The sequence below is a fragment of the Aedes albopictus genome, chromosome 2, assembly GCF_035046485.1.
Source record: "Aedes albopictus strain Foshan chromosome 2, AalbF5, whole genome shotgun sequence".
Lineage (NCBI taxonomy): Eukaryota > Metazoa > Arthropoda > Insecta > Diptera > Culicidae > Aedes > Aedes albopictus.
The window spans coordinates 972983-998189 of record NC_085137.1 but is presented as its reverse complement, the minus strand read 5'-3'; the positions used below and the strand labels follow the sequence as shown (position 1 = coordinate 998189).

The following is a 25207-nucleotide window of genomic DNA, read 5'->3' as shown; positions in this document are numbered from 1 at the left end:
ATCTTGTATTTTAGATCGCCATCTTGTACATTCTGGTCGACATTTTTGGACTCCGGACATCTTCCATGGTTTTAGAGCCTTAAACTTCTTTAAACAGAAGCCATCTTGAATTTGAAGCCACCATCTTGGATTTCAGACCGCCATCTTGGATATTCTAGTCGCCATTTTAGGAGTCCAGACATCTTCCTCATATTAATTATTCTCATATAGCATGCTTTATGAGCCTAAATCTCTAGTAAACAGCCGCGATCTTGAATTTTGAGCCGCCACCTTGAACATTTGACTGCCATCTTGAATTTTGGGCTGACATCGTGGAGCTTCTAGTCTCCAGTGTTGATTTCCGCACAATACTCGTCAACCATGCTAAGGGTTACAAACATTGCTGCAGTTTGATTTATCGCATGATGGGCTAGTTCAGTTTTATATACGGCCAGTTCTACCGGTGCTGGTCCGGATCATTGAAATGGCCATAACTCCGGAACGGAACGCCTTGGCCGATCTGGACCATTTAGGATAGCAAACAATTCCGGTTCGATTCAAGCTATAATCCGAAAAATCGGCCAATGGGAAGTGCCTTAAAATTGAGTGAACTTATTTTGCGCACATACATACACACATACATACACCTACAGACATAATCTCAATTCGTTGAACTGAGTTGATTGGTATATGAGACTTGATCCACCGATTTTTTTTCGAAAAATCGTTTTTTGAGTGAACATATAGTTATTTAGTACACTAAGTGTGCGAGAAAGGCAAAACACTACTTTCGAGCTTTTTTGCTTTAGTTATCTCACTAAACCAATAGATTCCAAGATCTTTTTGGTAGCAAATTTGATAATCTTTCAAATGCGATAAGTTTGACCATTTTCAAGTTATAGCCAGCTTCAGAGCAAAGTCAAAAACATGTAATGTTCAATTACTACGTAACGGTTGAGATTTGACCATATGCGTAAAACATTTTTTTCACCGGTCGGAACCTGTTTGCTTGCAAACGTTCATAAGGTTATCAAAAAATCCTAGCCTTGCTGTGTCGCGTACATAGGTGCAGTTCAATTTTATATTTAGCCGCTTTCGGAGGGACACCCGGAACTGGTTACGGAACTACCGGCTGTCCCTAATGTGGTCCTAACCTATTTCTTTTATAATCAGTCATCAGGTTATCAGAAAAGCCGTTATTTGTTGTATCGCATGCATGAGTTTGGTATTTTTTTATATTTGGCCACATCCGTCGAGACCCCCGGAACCGGTTCCGGACAACTACCGGTTCTGATGTGGTCTGATACTGCTTTCCTGCTAACCGTTCATCAGATTATCAAAAATGCCGCTGTTTGATGTGTCGCATGCATGGATTTGGTACTCTTTTATAATTGGCCACTCCCGGTGGGACATCCTGAACCGGTTCCGGAACACTACCGGTTCAGATATGGTCTGACTCTGTTTTCCTGCTTAACGTTCGTAAGATTATCGGAAATGCCCCTGTTTGATGTGTCGCATACATCGGTTTGGTACTCGTTTATATTTTTCTACATCCGGCGGAACATCCGGAACCGGTTCCGGAACACTACCGGTTCAGATATGGTCTGATACTGTTTTCCTGCTTACCGTTCATCAGGTTATCGGCAATGCCGCTGTTTGATGTGTCGCATGTATTGGTTAGGTACTCTTTTATATTTGGCCACTTCCGGTGGGACATCCGGAACCGGTTCCGGAACACTACCGGTTCAGATATGGTCTGATACTGTTTTCCTGCTAACCGTTCATCGGATTATCGAAAAAGCCGCTGTTTGATGTGTCGCATGCATGAGTTATGTTCAATTTGATATTTGGCCACTTCCGGCGGGACACCCAGAACCGGTTCCGGAACATTACCGGTTCAGATATGGTCTGAGACTATTTTCCTGCTTACCGTTCATCAGATAATCCGAAATGCCGTGGTTTGATGGGTCGCATGTATGGGTTTGGTGCATTTTCATGTCTGGCCCCTTTCAGGGGTACCGGTTCCGGAACACCTAAATGGCCATAACTCCGGAACGGCTGGACCGATCTGAACCATTTTCAATAGGAAACAATGGGACCAGATGCCGCGTCGAATGAGCCATCGATCGTTAAAATCGGTTGATATTTACTATCTAAAAGTGAGGTGACCTTTTTTTGTACACATACACACACACATACATACACACACACACATACACACACACAGACATCATCTCAACTCGTCGAGCTGAGTCGATTGGTATATGAAACTTGCCCCTCTGGGGGGCTCTATCGAAATGTCATTTTTGGAGTGAACATATAGCCTTTCGGTACACCTTGGTGTACGAGAAAGGCAAAAACAGAACGTCATATTTTTCTTGTATTTGCTCATCTTGCCAAGTTTTGATACACCAAGTATCGGTAAAAATTCTGAATAAATATTGAAGTGACAAAAACAATTGGCCATTCATAGATGCATTTTTCAATAATCACTCACATTTTTTCAATTTTTATTGGGGATTTTTTTCTTTTTTACAATAATTTCTCTTTCGTTACATCAAATCAAATAAGCTTTTCAGAGTTAATAAAAGAAAATCGCGTTAAGTACTGTTCCTTTGAATTCCACTAAGAATTTGCATCCTTTGACAGATACGTATTTCGTATTTGTCAAAGGATGCAAATTCTTAGTGGAATTCAAAGGAACAGTACTTAACGCGATTTTCTTTTATTTACAGATATTCCCCTAACAAGCCCAGGTTAATCATCATCATTTTCAGAGTTGATAAAATTTTAACCGGTGTCATTATTCATGATAGTTGTAAGTCACTTATTAGACCTAAACAAATTAAATCAGCTCTATAACTGTTGCTCGTGTGGGGATATTATGGGATGGTTTTAGGATTTCCTTTTTTAAATTCTTTTTGTTTGTGAATTTTAACTTTTGAACCATCGTAAGGCCTCCTTAAAACCAATCGAAAACATCATAGAAGAGATGCACCAGCCTAGGACTGAATATCTCCACAATAAAGTAATAATAATAATTCCAAGGCCCTGTCGCCCTGTCCAAGCCGCTACCACCTCCTAAATCCTCCTTGTCCTTTTGCTCCTTGAAACTCTTTCTCTTTTCCTCCATCTTCATATTTTCATTCCTCTTGCTGAAACCTACCTGAAGAAATCTTAGAAATTTGCATTTAGAATGAGACAGTGTTGAAAGAAAATCGATTATGTTTTAATTGGTTACAATCCGCGACCTCAGGTGCGAAGATGACACATTTTCTCGATAATTTATTCACGTGCAATAGTGTTTTTCTGCTATGTAAAAAGTAGAAATTGCAATTGCAATTCTAATCAGACTCAGTCTTACCGTGCCGCAGTGAAAATGGAAAGCATTCTAAGCTGTCCGATAGTTTCGGTGAATGCTCGAGTGTGGCGCTTTTGGTCGTTCGTTTTGAAGCACGACGCCATGCGTTATATCAGCATTATACCGGTAACCGTGATGACGTTCTTCATGTTTCTTGATTTGGGCCATTCGTGGGGCGACTTTCAAGACGTCATAATCAAGGGCTACTTTGCTGTGTTGTATTTTAATGCTGTGGTAAGTGTTGTGTCGTTTACAAGGCTGAAAAGAAGTTTTTAAGCAAGCCCTTCTACATTAGCTACGGACGCTCATTCTTGTGAAGGATCGTAAGCTGTACGAGAACTTTATGGAAGGGATTTCCAAGTTTTATTTTGAAATTTCTGTAAGTATTATTACTTTTTTATGAAGCAAAGTTTTACTGTTTCTTGTTCTGGATTAATCAGTGTTGTTTTATTGTAACCAATTCAAAATTAGCGTATCGACGACCACCAAATCCAAAGCCTACTGAGAAGTTACACGGCACGCGCTCGGATGCTATCAATCTCCAACCTGGCCCTCGGTGCCATCATCAGCACATGCTTCACAGTTTATCCAATGTTCACTGGCGTGCGGGGTTTGCCATACGGAATGTACATCCCTGGCGTTGACGGTTACCAATCACCCCAGTACGAAATCATTTACTTGGTGCAAGTTGTCCTAACATTTCCCGGTTGCTGCATGTACATCCCTTTCACCAGTTTCTTCGTGTCGACTACTTTGTTTGGCTTGGTTCAAATCAAAACCTTGCAGCGTCAGCTGCAGACATTCAAGGATGGCATAGGAAGCCATGGAAATAAAAACGCCAACTTGCAAGTTATAAAGCTTATCCAGGATCATAAACGAATTATTGCCTACGTTTCGGAGCTGAACTCGCTTGTGACTTACATCTGTTTCGTCGAGTTCCTCTCATTTGGGTTGATGTTGTGTGCTTTGCTTTTTCTTCTGAATGTCGTAAGTTTATCTTTCCATACTCAAAACACACTAAAACAAGTGACATTTTCCTTCGTCTCAGATTGAAAACCACGCGCAAATCGTCATCGTAGCCGCCTACATCTTTATGATAATTTCGCAAATTTTCGCCTTCTACTGGCACGCTAACGAGGTTCGGGAAGAAAGCATGAACATAGCCGTAGCAGCCTACAGTGGTCCATGGGTCGAGCTGGACGATTCAATCAAGAAAAAGCTCCTGCTGATAATCCTGCGGGCTCAGCAGCCTCTGGAGGTGAGCCAGCAAACATCCTTGCGAAGACCCCATAATTTATACATACAACTTCTCTCCTCGACTTCTTGGGCCTTTTCCATTCCCGCAGATCACAGTAGGCAATGTCTATCCGATGACGCTGGAAATGTTCCAATCCCTCCTGAATGCATCCTACTCGTACTTCACCCTGCTGCGTCGGGTTTATAATTAAAATGGAAAATAAGAAATGGAGACAACACGACATCGATCGACCGACTGGCTACAGAACTTCTTGGGCTAACGAACGCAGAGGGTTGTTTGCTTGGAGTTGGGGGCTTTTTTCAATGGAGTAGGATCTCACTTTTTGGCATCTGCACAGCAGGCTTTGCAAGCTTTAGCTTTTACACAGAGTGTTTCACATTTTCTGCTGCATTGCACAAACATTTACCTTTTGTTGTTTGGCTATTCATGTGGAAGAAGTGGAGAGTTCAGCTTTGTTCCGATAAATTTCAGCATCAACAAGCATGGGTGGATAAACAAATGCATGTTTAGAAATATATGTGCATACATACATAGGAATGTGTATCTGCTGTAAAAGTAAGAAATCCTTTCTTAGATGCTGTTTTTTTTTCTATTGCTGTGTGTATATGAATCATTGTATCAATGTTGTCTTCTATTCTTTTGTTAAACGCAATCCCTAGTACTACCTTTTCAATGTCTTTTGCAAAGTTGAACATCCTTAACTTGTGCACCGAAATATATTCCACGTGCAATTTTCAATGCTACTCTAGCATAAAAGCAGCCCACTTGACAGCTATCATAGTAGGCTGATTGGTATATCGAAAGCAATCCCCGAACAATCCCATCAAGCGCGGAAGTTTACGCATCTCTGCGTTTTCCCAAGCTCTGTATGTAAAAGGAGCTGCTGCCCTGCCCTGTCTTGCATGCATATCCACCAATTTCTCAATGGCGCTGTTTGAGCGTACACAGATTCTCGTCTAACTGGCAACATAGCCTACTGCGGCCGATTCCTTCTCGCTGACATATTTGCTCAGATATCGATTGCTTCCGGTTGCTGTTAGTATCGTGATATGGTTTGCGCTGCTGGTCCGTTATGGCAGATGCTTTCGTTCACTGTACCTGCAGTTTGATGGTTTGGTAATATGTAGAGTAGACGTTGCGGTCCTCGTGCGATGCTGGTGGAAACCATAAACCGCGTCGTCCAGCTAGTTTCGCAACTGCCAAAGCCCTTCGGCAGTTGGTGCACCGCGAGAGGACGATACACACACTGCATTGATAAGCATGATTTGATGTTTTGCAAACAAAACTGATCTGCGATGTGCATGGTGGCGGTCTTGGCCAAAATGTTGCTCGAAACCGCAGGCATATCTCTGACCAGTGGTGGAATACAAAGCCGATTTTGTTTCGCTGGTGTGTCCATTTCGCTGCCTTGTAGTGTGTACTACTGCAATTAATATGCGTTGATGCATTTTCCCTGAACGCGCAGCCGTATGTAAGAGGGAGGGAAAATAATCCTTAATTTGTTTATTGTTTGATACAAAAGTATGGAAATTTGATCGATAGTTAAAGTTATTTGATTTAGGGTTGTGTTTCTGAACTTTGCTGATAGTTGTATACATGAATTGGGTTTCCAATCAAAATATGTACACTGAAACCTCCATTTAGGTAATGAATCGAAACTGCCTAAAAGGATTTTTTTCCTAAATGGATTACAAGGATGTAAAGAAGTTCAAGAAGGGCGAGTGGCTAAGAGATACGAAGATGGGAGTCATTCGGAGTTTCAGGGACTGTTAAGGAAATTTCAGGAATGGTGGGGGAGAGGGTCAGGAACGTTTCAGGAGGTTCAGATGGTTTAATGGGAGCGTCAAGGCTCCTGGTGTGTTTCACAGGGTCTTGTAACGTAAACTTCTCTGGGAATTCAAAGAAACCTTTCTTCAGGAATTCTTTTATATTTTTTTCCTGGGACCTTTCAGAGATTCTATAACGAACTCCCTCAGCAATTCCGTCAAGATTTATTTCTGGTCGTTTCTCCAGGAATATTCCAAGAACTGTCCAGGAATTGTTCCATTTTTAAGAAATTTATTTTGGGATTTCTTTAAGGATTCTTCCATTTGATTTGAATTTGCTACGAAAATTTATCTAGGGAAATTGATTCAGAGATTTTTATCCACTATTACCTTTCAGATATTGTGCAAGACATTCTTTCATGAATTCCTTCAGAAAAATATCTCCCGGAGTTCTTCCAGGGTTAGTTAAAAATATTTTCTATGAATCCCCATAGAAATTTATTAGAAGATATATTCATGAAATTCTCCTAGTACTTTTGTCTTTATTTTTTGCACGGACTCCCAAATTTTTTTTCAGAAACCTCTCTGACATTTTATTCCAAAATTCCTCATGGATATTCCTTCAGGAGTTTTCTCAAAAACAACTTCAGGATTTTTTCCTAATTTTCTCTAAAAGTTTCTCATAAAAATCTTCTAGAAATTACTCCAAATCCATCTCAAGGAGTTCCTCCAGGAACTCCTCCAACGATTGTTTCTGAAATTGCCTCAATGAAATTTGTTCAGGAATCTCTTCAAGATATTTTCAAAAACTTTAAAAATTCATTTAGGTTATCCTTCAAGAATTACTTGAATATTTTCAAAGTAATTTCATTAAACACTTCTGTAAAGATCTGTGGAGAAGTACCTGAAAGCATTCCTAGTGGAATCTCTAATAGAATCCCAGGAGATGTTTCTGAAGGAACAGCAGGAAAAAATCTAGCAAGAAACCTTCTTTTACTGACATTCATGGAAAAATCCTTTAACTACTGAAGGAGTCCTTAGTGATATTTCTAAAGGAAATTCTGAACATGTTTAAGTTTGAATGTATGGAGGAATTGCTGAAGGAATCCTTGAAATAATTTTAGAATTGATTGTCTATCTAACTCTTGTAGAAACCCCTGGAGATTTTCTTAGAGGTAGTTGCTAAAGAAATATCAGGAAATTCTCCCTCAGAGACCCGAAATCTCAAAAAGGTTTGGTATTTCATACACAAATTTCAGAGGAGGTCCCAAACAAAAAGTGTGTCATAGGAGGGAGGGGGATGAAAATTGTTTTTTTTTTGCGTAACCCTATTTATGGAAATTCTTAGAAATCAATGGAGCCATTTTAGGTGGTTCTTTATGGAAATTCTTCGACCGTTTTATGGAACTTTAGGCAACCCGAAAAAATAGTTTCGCAAAAAAATTGTTTGTAGATAATCATGGAGATTTTTTCAAAAGAACTTTCCTGATTTTTTAAAAATAAAACGCTGTTAGAATTTCTAGAATCTCTGATAGGTTTTCTGGAAGAATGTTCAGAGAAATTTCTGAAATTATCATCGGAGAAATTTATTAAGAATACTTGGGTGAATTTTTTGAGGTTCCTCTAGAGGATTTTCTGGAAGAATTTTGGAAGAAAATTTTATGGAATATATTCATCCAAGAATGTAAATTATAAATTGCCAAGAAATATGCCGATAATATGTGGGAGAATGTGTTTGTGTGGACCTCATGAGGATACCGCCAAGAATTTTATTGATAATCCGTTAAAGTTTATAAAAGATACTCGTTTAGTACTTCAAAAATAATAGAAGATCTACAAAGTATTGCAGTAAGAAATCGTTAGAAGAAATCATAAAATAATACTGCAGGAGATTGGTAAAATAAACTCCAGGAAAATACGCCTAATATGCACAAAAAATAGTACAAATTGTTTAAACATGTTCAAAAATTGCCATCATTATTGCTATCAGGTTTAAATAGATGGTTCGTAAAGTGCTGGCGAAAAAAATCTTTGTCGTTTTCTCATCGGCGTGGGGAATTTTTTTTCGGCGGCGTGAAAAAATATGAACAGTGGCGCGCCGAGTCAATTTGACGGGCGGTGGTGGCCTGGATAAAACGTCGGCGATGGCGGCGCACATATCTAATAGGGAGCCTACAGTTTTTGACGATACATTTTGGATCACTACTCTCAGCCTCAGGGGGATTTCAGAAGGCATTCAAAACGTTCCAGACTGATTATGCTCAAGAGAGTTCTTGGAGATGTGGAACGGAACTGGTGTGATGGATAGAACAAGTGACTATCATGCCTAGGACCTTGGATCGAAACCCGAAAAACTCAAAAAATGTGAGTTCTTCATTTGGAAGTGAAGTAAAGGTCGGAGAAAAATTAGCTTCGGGTTAAACACCTCGTTAATATAGATAAAAGTTTTTGGGGATTCTCAAAACGAATTCGAAACGCTCCTATAAACTCCCTAATCCACCTGAAATCCCCTAGAACAGACTAGAATCGCCCAAGTATCCCATACAATCCATTGAAACCTTGTGGAACGCCTCAGGATGCCCTTTTGGACCTCTGAAATACCGCTGAGTAACCCTGAGCACCCTGAGACTGCGAGGGAACAACTTTGGAAATCTCCTGAACTGCCCCAAGACCTCCTGAAACATCTCTGAAATTCTCCTGAGACATGCTGGGACGCCTTTGGAAACGCCATGAAATACCATGGGACCCCCAAAATCGAATTTGAAATCCGTTAGAACGGATGGTACGGATTCCATGGAAATCTTTGAGATCATCTGAAACTTCTCTGAAAGTTCTCTTCGATTCGAACACTCCCGAAACAGCACTAAAAACTTTCTGAAACGTACAAAAACGCACCTGGAAAACTTCTGAAGCTCTCTGATTCCTTCTGAGACGCCCCTTAAACCCTCTAAATGCTCCTGAAACGCCTCTGATCTCCTGAAATACTATGAAGTAACCCCTCTGAAGTTACCTTGGAACCTCAATGAAACCCCACAAAAATAGTTTGAAAACATCTGAAATTACTGAACTCCAAGAAGATCCCCCGTTAGACCGTTCCTTAATTGGAAATTTTGAAAGATCTACAATGGAAAATTATCGTTTTAACTATTAAAAGATCATGTCAAACTTTGAAGTCCATATCTCATGTCTAAGTGCCTATGTCGCTAATGGGACCTAGAGTTGTCAAAAATTGTGTAAGGCTAAAAAAAAATAATTTTCGGGGTCCGTGGCGTAGTTGTCACACGTTCACTTCATAAGTGAATAAGTTCGATCCCAGCCCCAGCCCCAGCAATTTTTCGTCAGTTGCTCTCTCCCCCGGAAGCGGCTGACACCTGACCCTCTTCTGAGCATATGCTCTAACGGACCCGTAAACTTGGATATCGGCCCCCAATCGGACTGGAAAAGGAACAACAGCCACATATAAACAACCTCGTGCTAATTATTCTACCATGAACAGGGTAGAAAAGTGACAGCAGCGCAAAGGCAACCATTTCGATGTAGTAGAATCAGAATAGAATACATTTAGGCGCTGTACAAAGTGTAAGTGTAGCTACCAATTGAAACCGCTCAAGCAGTGGTCTAGTGGACCAAAGAGCTGTAAATTAGGTTAAGTGGTTGTAGATAAAAAAAGTTTTTTGAACACAAAATTCCCGATTCTAATATAAACGATGATTTTAGAACTCTAAAAATCCTAAAATGTGTTTAGAATTGTAAGATCTCCACTTGTTTTAGTTAAAATTTTCAGGAGTTCTTGCAAAAAAAAAAAACTACCTCAAAAACAGCAAATTGACAATTGTTGTTGGGGTAGTATTATAACGAAACTGGCAACACTGGTCATATACGAAGACAGTCGAGAAGCCACTACTTTAGCGAACAGTTCGAAGTAGTATACCTGTCTGAAGTGCGGATGTGTACACTTAAATGTAAGTTTGAAATATTGTAATAAGGTTATAAATCAATTCAACAGCATTGAAGCTGCTAAGTTGAAAGCTGATGTCAATAGGTGTTTTTCCGTGCAAAGGTTATGCACCTAACAATTGTTTTTTTTTTCCGAAGGAAGGATAGGTTTTGCTCAATAACCCAAAAACAATCGGTGTCAGAAGGCGTAATCGTTTTTTACTCGAAAAAAAATCACGTTTTTTTGCCCCATACTTTTATATAGCACAGCCAATTTTCGCATAGTAAGGGACGGCTCAACCCCCATGAAACCCCCTAGAATGACTGAATCCTCCTGAAACGTCCCTTTCAGTCTTCGTTGAAACCGTTTGAAACATCTAAAATTCTTCCGGAGCTCGTTTGAAATCTTCGTGAGATTCTCTATTGTCTCTCCTTTGCAAGACAATATTATAACAGTTATCGTTCTAACAATCCTACTCGAGCAGAAGGGAATAGCAGCAGCATAATAAAATGTGATATTTTAGCAAAATAACCGAATAACAGAAAGAATTATTTTTATGTTATTAACATAACATATCATTATATAAACTTGTCTGTCACAAACGGAAAAATAACAAAATCATAACAAAAAATATTCCTGGAAGACTAGTTAAATAACACGTTTTATTAGTTTAAATAACAACTTTATAATCGCGAAATTGTAAAATATTTCAATAACAAATTTTGGAATTAAGCATTTATTGATACCAATCTGAAAACAAAATTAGTTGCAATATCAAAATCATAACACAGTAGATTATAGTACCATATAAATAACAAAACAAGTGTTGATAACATAGTCATAACTTAGTTAGTTATTTATAAAATTATGCTCAATAACAACTTCATAACTGTGGTAGAGTCTCGATGAATATTCGTACACACTTCGCGGGCACCCGATTGTTCTCGTCTTGTCCACTTTGTTGCGCATTCCTTTAGTCTCTCTGTTACCATGCACGCGTGCAGTTCATAGTCCTCCGCAGCGCGTGTGATATTAATCTTGATCTTATTAGGTCGTTACCACAAGATGGCGACGAGGATATAGAATCCTTGTGATGTGCAACATTATTAAGTGAAAAAAACCCAAATTAATCCACCTAGAGGTGATAGTGCCTTTCTCGTCGTATATGTGCTCACGATCTTTCCGTCGACGTAAGTCAAAGTGTTCCTGAATCCTGATATTTTTTAAGAAAAGCAAGCATTTTATCAAAGCCATCATTGAATTGACTTAAAACTTATTGATGGCACATACTCCGACGTTGTGTTCAGCGTAAAAGCAGAGCTGAATAATACCTGATTTCTCAGTTGACTGCTTGAGTACCTTCACTAACATTGGGAGCTGATCAATATCAAGACGATATTAACAAGCTAAGATATAACTTTTTACACATTCACAGATCACTTTGCGGTCTTCGATAAAGTTTTTCTGCACATTCTAGGTTATATTTAATTGACCGTTAAAAACAAGAACGTAGTGAGTATAGTGAGACGTCTGTTTGTATGTGGGTTTAATATGTCAAGATTTTGTTCTCTTACACATATTTATCGCTTGCATTGATTTTATTTACTTTCGTAGTTCCGGCGAAGCATCAAACGCTGGTTGTGCAACCCTACCAGTAGTCTCTAATGTGGTATGAGCCTATTTTCTAGTTAACCGTTCCTTAGGTTATTAAAAAAGCCGTGATGTGATGTGTCGCATGGTACATTTGGTTACTTTCCGGAACAGGTTCCGGAGCACTACCGGGTCTCCCAAATATAGTCTGAGGCAATATCATTGCTAACGTACATCAGGTTACCTAAAAAACCACGATTTGATTTATCTTATGCATGGGTACAAATCACTTTTACATTTGACCACTTCCAGTGGGACACCCAGAACTAGTTTCGGGACACTACCGGTTGTCTAAAATATGGTCTGAGGCTATGTTCTTACGAATCGATCATCGTGTTATCAAAAAAGGGTCTCCAGTTGGCCTAGTGGTAAAGGTTATGAATCGCCAATCCGGAAACGGCGGGTTTGATTCCCGTTCCGGTCGGGAACATTTTCTCGACTTCCTGAGCATAGTGTATCATTGAACTTGCCTCACAATATACAAATTCATGCAATGGCGGGCAAAGAAAACCCTTCAATTATTAACTGTGGAAGTGCTGTAAAGAACACTAAGTAGAAGAGAGGCAGGCCAAGTTTCAATGCGAACGTCGAGCTATAAAGAAGAAGAAGAAGTTATTAAATAAGCTGCTATTTGATGTACTGTCAAACCCCGCGTATTCATCACTCTTTAATAATACACTTTTTAACTTGTACCCCGCTCATTCGAAATTTGTTGAATTAAAAAAATGATCAAATGTCACAGTGTAATACACTGTAAATACGAATGATACGATATTGTGATGTTACATCCGCAGCGGCTCCTCGTGCAGCTGCTACTTCCGAAAGTTCTAATTTGCATTCCGACACCTGATCCGTTTGTGGATCAACCGCAGTGAACCTCGGAAGCCAACAATCGTAAAATGTACAAGCTATCAATTCGTACCACCACAATATCTGTAAGATTTGTGTTCAAAAACAAATCATACAATCTAAACAAAACTATAATAGAGTTAGTTTATCGAATTGAAAGTTTACAAAGGTAATTTGACAGCAATCATTGTCGAATTAGCGTGGTTTTATGGTACGACACGCATGGATTTGATTCAATATCACATTTACAACTTTTGGTTCACATTTTACCGCTTACCGATTGTCTCTGAAGTGGTCTTAGACTAGTTTCATGCAAATTATTAGTCAGTTCTCCTAAAAAGTCGCAAATTGATGTAATGCATGTATGGGTGTGGTTCATTCGTGCATTTCGCCAGTTCCGGCGAAATCGAATCTGGCTCCGGAACACTACTGACCTGAGACTATTTTCTAGCTGACAGTTCTTCGCGTTATCGAAGAAGCCGTTATTTAGTGCGCTGCGTGTATGCGTTTGGTTTTTTTTTCTACATTTGACCACTTCCGTCGGGGCACCTGGAACCGGTTTCGGCACACTATTGGTTTTCCAAAGTATGGTCTATGATTTTTTTTGTTAACCGTTCATCAGCTTACCTAAAAAGTCATTAAATGTGTCGAATTTATGGGTTTGGTTCTCCTTCACATTTGACCACTTCCGATGGGGCAACCGTAATCGGTTGCGGAACACTACCGGTTGTCCCCAATATGGCCGGAAACTTTTTTTTGTCAAATCAAGATGCCTTAAAATCCGCGATTTGATGTGTCGCTTGCATGGGTTTGGTTCCCTTTTATATTTGGCCATTTCCAGCGGCACACCCGGAACCGGTTCTGGATCACAACCGATTCAGATATGTATGATCTGAAAATATTTTCCTGCTTACTGTTCATCAGGATATCAAAAAAGCCACGATTTGATATGTCCTTTGCATGGGTTTAATTAACTTTTATACTTTGCCACCTCCGGCGGAACATCTGGAACCGGTTCCGATATGGTCTGAGAATGCTTTCCTGCTTACTGTTCATCAGGTTATCGAAAAAGCTGTGGTTTGATATGTCACATGTATGGTTTTATTTCAATTTTATATTTGGCCACTTCCGACGGGACACGCGGAACCGGTTCCGGGACACAACCGGTTCAGATATGGTCTGAGAATATTATCCTGCTTACTGTTCATCAGGATATCAAAAAAGCTACTATTTGATATGTCGCATGCATGGGTTTGGTTAACTTTAATACTTGGCCACTTCCGGCGGGACATTTGCAACCGGTTCCGGAACACTACCGGTTCAGATATGGTCTGAGACTGTTTTCATGCTAATTGTTTATCAGGTTATTGAAAATGCCGCTGTTTGATGTGTCGTTTGCATGGGTTTGGTTCTCTTTTATATTTGGCCACTTCCGGCGGGGCATCCGGAACCGGTTCCGGAACACGACCGGTTCTGATTTGATCTGAGACTATTTTCCTGCTAACCGTTCATCAGATGATCGAAAATACCGTGGTTTGATATGTCGAATGCTTGTGTTTGTTGCATTTTCATATCTGGCCCCTTCCAGGGGTACCGGTCCGGAACACCTAAATGGCCATAACTCCGGAACGGCTGGACCGATCTGAACCATTTTCAATAGGAAACAATGGGACCAGATTCCGCGTCGAATGAACCGTCGGTCAATAAAATCGGTTGAGGTTTACTGCCAAAAAGTGATGTGAGTTTTTTTGTACACACACATACACACACACACACATACACACACACACACATACACACACACAGACATCACCTCAATTCGTCGAGCTGAGTCGATTGGTATATAAGACTTGACCCCTCCGGAGGCTCTATCAAATTTTCGTTTTTGGAGTGAACATATAGCCTTTCGGTACACCTTGGTGTACGAGAAAGGCAAAAAATAGAAGCGAAAATAAGAAAGAAATGGTGTGGAGATGTGCTTGCGTGGGGGAATGCTGGAAAAGTAAACAATGTGATGCTCTGGCGTGATTAATCCAAATGTGATAATTTGAAAGGAGGAAAGTGTTCCTTTGAAAAAAAAAAACCCTAATTAATCCACCTAGCGGTGATGGCGCCTTTCTCGTGCCTTCGAAAATACATTTCAACACAACTCAAGTGACATGTTGATGGATATTGCACTTTCATACATTTAACAGAAATCCATTTTATCATCAGAGACTAATCGTTTATCTGGTTTTTGATTTTTGAGCCGCCGTTTAGGATTAAAGTCCGGCAGCTTGGAAATTCTGGTCGCTATTTTTGGACTCCAGACTTCTTCCCCATACAAGATACACCCATATTGTACGGTTTTAGAGCCCAAAACTCCATTAAACAGAAGTCATTTTAAGTTTTGAGCTGCCATCTTGGATTGTAGACCACCATCTTGGATACTCTGTTTGTCATTTTTGGAGTCCAGATCAGGGTCGTGCAATTTCGAAAGGAAAACGTGACGTACGACGACTGTAGCAAATCGTTTCCCATGCGAACGGACTGCTGTGATGCTTCATCTCTCACCCAGCAACACACTCGCTCGTTGTTGCTACAGAAACAAGTGTGTATGAAACATGGGATGATACACTTGGATTTTCGTTTCATTTATGAGTCATTGAAATACTTCAACATGCTAAAAACACTATTTGAACCACATTTTTAAATAGTGGTGCACGCCAATAGAATGATAATTATGTTTTATGAAAGAGGATAACAAATTCGACCACTTAAATCCAATTAACCGGCGCCCGTAACCATTGAGAGACTAGCGCGCACTAGTGAGACACTAATGCTCTGACGGTTGAAGCACAAGCAATGCGACCGGGTGGGAGACTACCGAGTGCTACGATGAGTGGAAAAGTTTTTTTTAACTACCGAGTCATTAGAAAAATGTATGAAACACTTGAAGTGACTCATTCAAATGTTGCATGAAAGTGTATCATTGAAACGAAATTGTACGCCTCTGGTCCAGATTTCTTCCCCACCATTGCATGGTTTCAAGTCCTAAAACTCCATTAAACAGTCGCCATCTTGAATTTTGAGACCCGATCTCGGATATTTTCGCCATCTAGGTTATCTAGGTCGCCATCAAGGATATTTTAATCGTCATTTTTAGACTTCACACATCTTTCCAATACCAAATATTGCATGGTTTTAAAGCCTGAAACTCCTTTAAACAGCCGCCATCTTGAATATTAGGATGTCATCTTTAATTTTGGACCGATATCGTGGAATTTCTGGTCTCCAGTTTTCATTTTCGCATAAAGTTCGTAAACCATGCTAAAGGTTACAAACATCGCCGCAGTTTGATAAGTCGCATAATGGGGCTTGGTTCAGTTTTATATACGGCCAGTTCCACCGGTGCTGGTCTGAATCACTGAAATGGCCATAACTCCGGAACGCCTCGACCTATCCGTACCATTTTTAATAGCAATACACAATAGACTGGATCAACAAAGTCGATTTTTGGAACACAGCTTTTTCGGTTCCTTTTGGCGTCCAAAACAACAGTGCAAAATTTGGGAGCGATTGGTTGCGTTCCCGTATTCCGCATTGCGATTGAAATTTGTGTGGAATTTAGTATGGAAAAACGTGTTTTTTTTGCATTTTTATCCTAAATTGATTTATTTTTGTATAAAACGATCCAACTAATGACGTTGAAGTATAGCCTAGGACATGCTGCAAAACTTTGCTGAAGACCGCAAAGTAATCCGACACTTGTGAAAAAAGTTATAAAGTGCAGATTGCCCAGTGGTGCTTAACATTTAACATGTAAAGGAATAACATCCATAAAATCTCAACTTTTGGCCTAAGTTACCGAAAAAATAACTTTTTTCACAAGCGTTGGATCACTTTGCGGTCTTCGACAAAGCTTTTCGGCATATTCTAGGCTATACTTTAACGTCATTAGTTACATGGTGTTAGACAAAAGAATTCAAATTGTGAATAAAATGCAAAAAAGTACGTTTTCCCATACTAAATTCCATACAAATTTCAATCACATTTCGGAATACGGGGACGCAACCAATCGCTTCCAAAATTTGCACAGTTGCTTTGGACGCTAATACAGATTGAAAAAGCAACGCTTTTTCAGCTCCATACAATGTTGACCCACTCTAATACACACATACAGACATCATCTCAATTCGTCGAACTGAGTTGATTGGTATATGTGACTTGACCTTCCGAGCCTTCTATCGGCCTACACTTCAGTGTAGGAGAAAGGCAAAATTATACTTTCGAGCTTATTTGTTTTAGAAAACTAAGTTATTTAACTAACCCAATAGATTAAAAGATCTTTTTTGAAAGAAAATTTATTAAACCTTCGAATGAGGGTTAAAAAGCTGCGATAAGTTTGACCATTTTCAAGTAATAGCCAGTTTGAGGCAAGCAAAGTAAAAAGCATCATCTTCTTCTTTTCGGCTCGACGTTCGCATTGGAACTTGGCCTGCCTCTCTTCAACTTGGTGTTCTTAGAGCACTTCCACAGTTATTAATTGAAGGGCTTTCTTCGCCTGCCATTGCATGAATTTGTACATTATGTGGCAAGTACAATGATACATTATGCCCAGGGAGTCGAGAAAATTTTTCCGACCGGAACGGGAATCGAACCCGCCGTCTCCGAATTGGCGATCCATAGCCTTATTCATTAGCCTAACTGGAGACCCCTCTATCACTCCTTAAAAAGTTTGCATCCACCCATCGGGACCCCCCGGAACTGGTTCCGGAACACTACCGGTTCAGATATGGTTTGATACTGTTTTCCTGCTAACCGTTCATCAGGTTACCGAAAATGCCGCTGTTTGATGTGTCGCATGAATGAGTTATGTTCAATTTTGGCCTCTAATATTTGGACACTTCCAGCGGGACACCCAGAACCAATTCCGGAACACTACTAGTTCAGATATGGTCTGATACTATTTTCCTGCTAACCTTTCATCAGGTTATCGAAAATGTCGCTGTTGATGTGTCGCATACATGGGTTTGGTTCTCTTTTATATTTGGCCACTTCCGGCGGGACATCCGGAACCGGTTCCGGAACACTACCGGTTCAGATATGGTCTGAAACTTTTTTCCTGCTTACCGTTCATCAGGTTGTTGAAAACGCCGCTGTTTGATGTGTCGCATGAATGAGTTATGTTCAATGTTATATTTGGCCAATTCCGGCGGGGTACCATGAACCGGTTCCGGAACACTACCGGTTCAGATATGGTCTGAAACCATTTTCCTGCCTACCGTTCATCAGGTAATCGAAAATGCCGCTGTTTGATGTGTCGCATGAATGAGTTATGTTAAATTTTACATTTGGCCACTTCAGGCGGAACACCCAGAACCGGTTCCGGAACACTACCGGTTCAGATATGGTCTGAGACTGTTTTCATGCTAATTGTTTATCAGGTTATTGAAAATGCCGCTGTTTGATGTGTCGTTTGCATGGGTTTGGTTCTCTTTTATATTTGGCCACTTCCGGCGGGGCATCCGGAACCGGTTCCGGAACACGACCGGTTCTGATTTGATCTGAGACTATTTTCCTGCTAACCGTTCATCAGATGATCGAAAATACCGTGGTTTGATATGTCGAATGCTTGTGTTTGTTGCATTTTCATATCTGGCCCCTTCCAGGGGTACCGGTCCGGAACACCTAAATGGCCATAACTCCGGAACGGCTGGACCGATCTGAACCATTTTCAATAGGAAACAATGGGACTGTATGCCGCGTCGAATGAACCGTCGGTCATTAAAATCGGTTGAGGTTTACTGCCAAAAAGTGATGTGAGTTTTTTGTACACACACATACACACATACACACACACGCACACACATACACACACACACACATACACACACACAGACATCACCTCAATTCGTCGAGCTGAGTCGATTGGTATATGTGACTCGACCCTCCGGGCCTTCTATCAAAAAGTCATTTTTGGAGTGAACATATAGCCTTTCCAGTACACTTAGTGTACGAGAAAGGCAAAAAATAGTTATCAAATACGTGTGAACGGCTTGCAGTTGATGTACGTTATGCAAACCAAACGGCCCGCCATGCGAAGGGAATGATTTAATCGGCACAGTTATTTTTGCATCCGTTTCATTGTGCATTGTGAATTATTAAATAAAAAAATCATTTGGAAAAGCATGTTCAGGTTCTTTATAAATTCGTTAATCAGTTTTGGTTTGATCTTTGTCTATTATTAATTAATGGTGTGATCCACAAATATGGGATCGCTGCGTTCAATGCGTTGGACTAACATACAAAAAAAAAGTTTAACCGTGGTATACACTCATTGCACAATTATGGGTCACTCAAGGAACAATCATTACATAATATGAACCGTTTTTCATACAAAAATAACACTTTCATTATTTTTATTTTATATTCTCTTCATTGAAACTCCTTTTTATTGTTTTATATAAAAATCTGCTTGTAAAATTCACTTTAGGCGGTGAAAATTACTGAAATGTTGGTGAATAATGAAAACCACAATAATGGGTCAAAATTGGCTGTGTAACAATTATGGGTCAATTTGTTGCCTATTATGGGTCATTCAAGAGGAATCGGCTGAACAATAATGTTTTGTCTATTTTTTCAATGAATGGTCACTTATTCTAGATAGGTCAACTATAGTAGAATCTAAAACTGGTCTCAAACCTCTTAACGAAGCGTGTTTTCACGAGTTGGAATCAATTTTTCAAAATTGGGACAAATTCTCCAACACAACCACTGATAAACGCCTAAAAGTATGCAATGCCCATGTACGCAGAACTGTCAATATTATGCTGCACAAAAAGTGACCCATAATTGTGTGATTTTCGGTGTTCCTTGTCACAATAATGAGTCACTTAAATTTTGCCTGAAATAAGCTTTAATTAGCTGCAGTCACATGAATTTTTACAATTAGAACGTAAATTATACTTTTGTTCTGGTGACGATACCATTTCGCACTTAAAAATCCCTAAGGCTCGCCTTTACAGAGCTTACGAAAGCAGCGCACGCACTTTCTGATGTTCACAATCGAAGCGTTACTTTGACAGATGGTTTTATGCCGAACAAAAAATTACTGAAAATATATATGTTTTGACGTATAAGCCCGTATGCGATACGTATAGTGACACAAAACAAATCAACTCATCAACGAAAAATGATAATGGCTAACAAAAGCTTGCAATTAATTAGTATTTATCTATTAAAGTGGAAAGTGACTAATAATTGTGTGTGACCCATAATTGTGCAATGAGTGTACACTTGACAAATCACATTTGTGAATTAACAGTATTCAAGATGAGGCTATTCATTACAATGTGCAGCAGATTTTAACAAATGGAAACTATCGCATAACTTACGTGGTGCATCGTCACGAACAAAATATCTAACAGAAGCACGGTGCTTACTTTTCCGGAAATATAGCCATGCCTAATGTGCTTCGTTTTATGAAAAAGTAACAAAAGTGTACTGGTGCGATACGATGTAAAGTTATACCACAGATAACAAATGTTTATCGAAGAACACAATTTAACTCAAAACCTGTGTAATAATTGTAAAAACCATATACGTTGCTTGGTTCAGCCATCTACCAATTGCAAGAAGTAATTGCTATCTATTAGAGGTTATTTCCGTTTGTCATTTGCACGCAAACGATGTGAATACTCTAAATGGTTGCTAGATAGGTCTTCTTATTGAAATGACGATAGAAAGGGTCTACACACGTATGTTAGCAGGAATGTCTGTTATCTGTGGTTATACTTGATTTATCGTATTTATATAAAAAAATGTGTAGTGACTTTCAAGGGTCTGGCCTTATGCCAAAGTAGCACTACATACGCTCATGATGATGTAATTTAAAAAGAGACGTATAGCATTAAGGTTTTCGCGTCGAAGCAAAGCTATATATCATGAGATTTTGATACATGGTTGTGTAGCAATAGACAACTATTGGTTTATATTAAACGGTACTTATGAGTAAATGCGTTAAACATACAGTTTGGGAAAAACGGAAAATGGATTTTGAACCGTTAGCATAATTGAAAAAAAAAAGGCTTTGCAAACTAAAGAACGCTTAAACGATTTTCTCTCTCTCTCTCTCTAGCTCAGACCTTTTAACCCATAAAGCTGAAAAGGTTTGATGTTGCAGTTTTTGGCTACTCATGATTTTAATAAACGGATCTCAGCCACACTATTTTAAAGAGGAAAATAAGGGTGAGTAATCTTGGAGGATTAATTAAAAAAATGCCATAGTTTATTGGAAGATAGTGCTTATTCCTTCGTGCTGTTGTATATTGTACATTACGTTGAAAAAACCTCACCTATTAGCATTAGCGTGGTGCTGACAGTGGTGATCGACTGTGCGACTGACGGAAGATAAAACGATGCGAGGGCGTTTGCACTTGAATGATACGAAAGTATTTTCATAAATTCGCGCTCTTAGATGATGCGATAGTATTAGGTATTAAATGTTGTGAGAAAGTGATCTCATGAGTTATCGCTCTTGGATGATCCGAGGATGTTGTTCTTAAATGATGCGAGAATGTGATTTCATGAACTTTGCTCTTAAATGATGCAAGACTATTCTCCTAAATGATCGCTCTTGGATGATGCGATAGTATTCGATTCCGAATGACAAGAGAAGATGATCTCATGAGTAACCGCTTTTAGATGATGCAAGTATGTATGCTCTTAAATGTTGCGAAAATTGTGCGAGATTTTAATCACGTGGATCATTGCACTTAAATGATGCTAAAATATTCTCATAAATGATCGCTCTTGGATGATGCGATGGTGTTCACTCTTAACTGATGCGAGAATATGATCTCATGAATACTCGCTCTTGGATGATGCGACAGTCATAGCTCTTAAATTATGCGAACATATTTTCATAAATAATCGCTCTTGGATGATGCGGTAGTGTTAACTTTTAGCTGATGCAAGAAAAATGTTCTCATGAGTACTCGCTCTTGGATGATGCGATAGTGATTGCTCCTAAATGATGCAAGATTGTGAATTCATAAGTTATCGCTCTTAAATATTGCGAAAATGTGCCAGTAAATAATTGCTCATGGACGATGCGAGAGTTCTCACCCCTTAATGTTGCTATAATATAGTCTCATGCATTATCGCTCTTCAATGATGCGATGTTATGATCTGATGAGCTGACGTTTCCAGATTATGCGAGAATCAGTACTGTTGGATAAATGGATGTGGTAGTGTCAATTGAAAAATGATTGTGCTAAGACAGTCTCAAAACCTAAATCGGAGTTTGTATTCTTTAGAATAAAAAAAAAAGGATCCTGAAATAAATGTATAAGCATTTCATAGCTCTTGTTTCACTGGTACCGTGAAACAGAAGACGAGGTGCCGACTTCAGCCAGGAAGTCGCACACATTTAACATTTACTAACACAATAAAACAGGTAACACACATAACACCCAGTGGCCGTTTGAAGGAAAATTTTCTGCTACTGGAGCGGGAATTGATCCCACACTTCGAGGTCTTCTGTATGTCTCGACGACTAACGTTGCTAACTGTGCGACGACTAAGCCTTCTTTAACTTTAACAAATACCAATATCAATGGTAAAGTGTCGTTAATAAAGTATAATTACAAAAACAAGAATGATCATGGAAAGGGATCCACCTTCACCCATTATCAAGACAACTGTATTTTATCGGTTGTTTAGTTTTTAAGAAAAAAATCTGTCATCAATAGAAATACGAAAGCAGCCAACGGGCCGTTATTGGAGTGGAAATACATTTCCCTTTATGTAAGTTTCCCTTAGCATAATAATTATAAGGTTAAGAAAACAAGTTAATAGTGTAACAACACATGTAAAGATTTATAACACAATTTTATTTGGAAATAAAATTGTTATGTGAAAGTGAATTGATAAGAAATATGTATTCAGTTCCAGATAAGTGACAATTCTGCGAAAGCCTTCAAAAAAAATCGGAGCTTTTTGTCTGTACAAATAAATACATGTGTGTCTTTGGTAACATCGGTTTGAGTGCTAAAGAAATAAACATATTGCAAAGTATGAGAAATTGTATAATACAATAAGAAAAAATTGAAACGTAGAGAAGAACAATGGCTTTTTGTTTAAAGCGGTATTTAGTGGTTTGCACAGTCAGATTCAGTTCCTGAATCAACAGATCTTATCCGATTGGCATGAATAACGTTAATAATCAACGAAATAAATCGAAATAAATCCGATCAGTCGACAAAATGATATTATTAAATTGTATCTGTAGATCAGGAATAATATAATGAAATTAAATCAAAAGGTGAAACTGTGCAATATTTATTTAGCTCGAAATAACAGGTTTTTGGTCATAAGTCGAGACTATTGACAATTGCATATCCTCTAGTACTTCATAATAAACAATTAAAACAATTATTTTTTTGCGGTTACGATACTCGTCTATCATGAGAAAAATATAGCAACATGGCCCGTGATGTTCTATGGGGTGGATTGTGTGCATAAACTATTGCAGAATAGTTCACCGACGAGGGTAGTAAGTACATATAATTGATGAAATCGAACTTTTGATCTAGTGTGTAGATCTCAGAATCAGAAATAAAGATGTTCAACACATTTAAAATTTTGCATTGGAAAGCAACTCCATATTGTTTGGGTAATACATATCTAGCTGTCATCTGAGGATAGGCCTTTTACTATATTGCATTTGGAAAGCGATCTTTAATTAATTCGCTGCTGTCCTACATAACATATTTGATGTCATTTATATTGGACCTTAGATTCATTGAGGCTGACATCGATAAGTCCGCTACATAGCTAAAATGTTGTCTACTGAGAGATATTTTAGACCTCACATAACAATTTATGTTTTGACTCCATTATAGTGTAACTAAGTATTTGTAAAACCTCTGATTGGGAGTTTATATTCATTTCATTGAACGTCGTCAAAAAAAAAAAAACAAAATATTTTGAAGATCTAGAATATTGTTACTTTTAATAACTAAAAGATCTGAAATAAAGTTAAGGATATACTTGTTAGAATCCCAAAATGGCCACCACAATGGGCGATTTCGGCATCTACTTAAGATTTGAAATTTGTGCGTCAGAAGTTCTGATGCACTGTTGAAGTGGAATTTCAAGACGTTTGTCCTTAATAGTTTTGCTTCATCTAAATTTACACAAACCAAACAGTCAGAATTTGATTGTGTTTATAATTATGGTATCCCAAAAAAATATACGATAAATTATACAATTCAGATACTTTGAATTGAAGAATAAGGGAAGGATATAGTCAAGTCTTTATGCGACATTGAATGAATTGCCATGTAAGCATATCCATTTTAATATGATAGGGTTGTCACCAGATAAAACGAACATGCGTGCAGAATATATTCATAAGGGTATGAAGCTACACCATAAAGTAAACTGATACCGACTGCGTTCTTATATTGAAAAGTTTACCGATATGTGAGGTGTTGTGAACAGTAAACAGTTTAAATATGTTTTCATTAGTTGGCAAATAAAGTTTCAGTTAAATGCTAATTTAATCCTTCAGTTAAATGCTAATTTAATGCTTCAAATTTAAACTTTTTCTTAAATTAACTTTTTATAGGGAAAAGGGGATGTGGTAGAGTCTCGATGAATATTCGTACACACTTCGCGGGCACCCGATTGTTCTCGTCTTGTCCACTTTGTTGCGCATTCCTTTAGTCTCTCTGTTACCATGCACGCGTGCAGTTCATAGTCCTCCGCAGCGCGTGTGATATTAATCTTGATCTTATTAGGTCGTTACCACAATAACAAAATATGATATAATAATGAACTTATAACAAAACTAGTTCTGCTCTGCAAATTGGCTATAGTTATTCGCATGGTTCTGCTAGTACAATACTGACAGAACAAGCGTGAATGACATCCCGGGTAGAAAAGAATTACAAAACAATTCCAAGTTTTACCATTCGAAAAGAATTACTGAATGGTAAAATTTGCCATTGGTTTGTTTGAAATAAGTGACAAAAGGGCAAAAATAATAACTGACGTTGTTTTATGAAATAACTAAAGAATGTCAAATTTTGACATTACAATGGCAGACCAAGAACAAAAAAAAAAATAAGGTTGAGAATTGCAAAATATACCAATACTAGCTGTCCCCGGCAAACTTTGTCTTGCCTACTGCGTTTTTTGACGTTTCAAGTACCTAGCCAAGCCCAAGTCCCCGTTCAAAATGTATGAAACCCCGATTTTCAAAAACTCTAAATTTTCCCATATTTTTCGCCTCATAAACCTTCCTTGGGTGAAAACTAACAGAACAAAACTTAGACGACCCAAATCGGACCATCCGTTCGCAAGTTATGTGCGGTCCCACGTATGCCACTGCATTTTTATATATATAGATCTAGGGGCGG

General features: G+C 38.7%; 1 protein-coding gene across 2 annotated transcripts; it reads left to right on the top strand.

Moving 5' to 3' along the window:
- The first annotated feature begins 3245 nt into the window (after positions 1 to 3245).
- Positions 3246 to 5221, top strand: LOC109411788 (odorant receptor Or2-like). 2 transcript variants are annotated; one of them, XM_019685388.3, is made up of 5 exons: positions 3246 to 3574; positions 3636 to 3719; positions 3812 to 4327; positions 4389 to 4598; positions 4687 to 5221. In XM_019685388.3, exons 1-5 carry the CDS (start codon positions 3359 to 3361, stop codon positions 4786 to 4788), a joined length of 1128 nt encoding a protein of 375 aa, XP_019540933.3. In that variant the 5' UTR covers positions 3246 to 3358; the 3' UTR covers positions 4789 to 5221. The 2 variants fall into 2 exon arrangements, with proteins under 2 accessions (XP_019540933.3, XP_062710679.1); XM_062854695.1 differs by having other exon boundaries at positions 4389 to 5221.
- The last annotated feature ends 19986 nt before the right edge of the window (positions 5222 to 25207 follow it).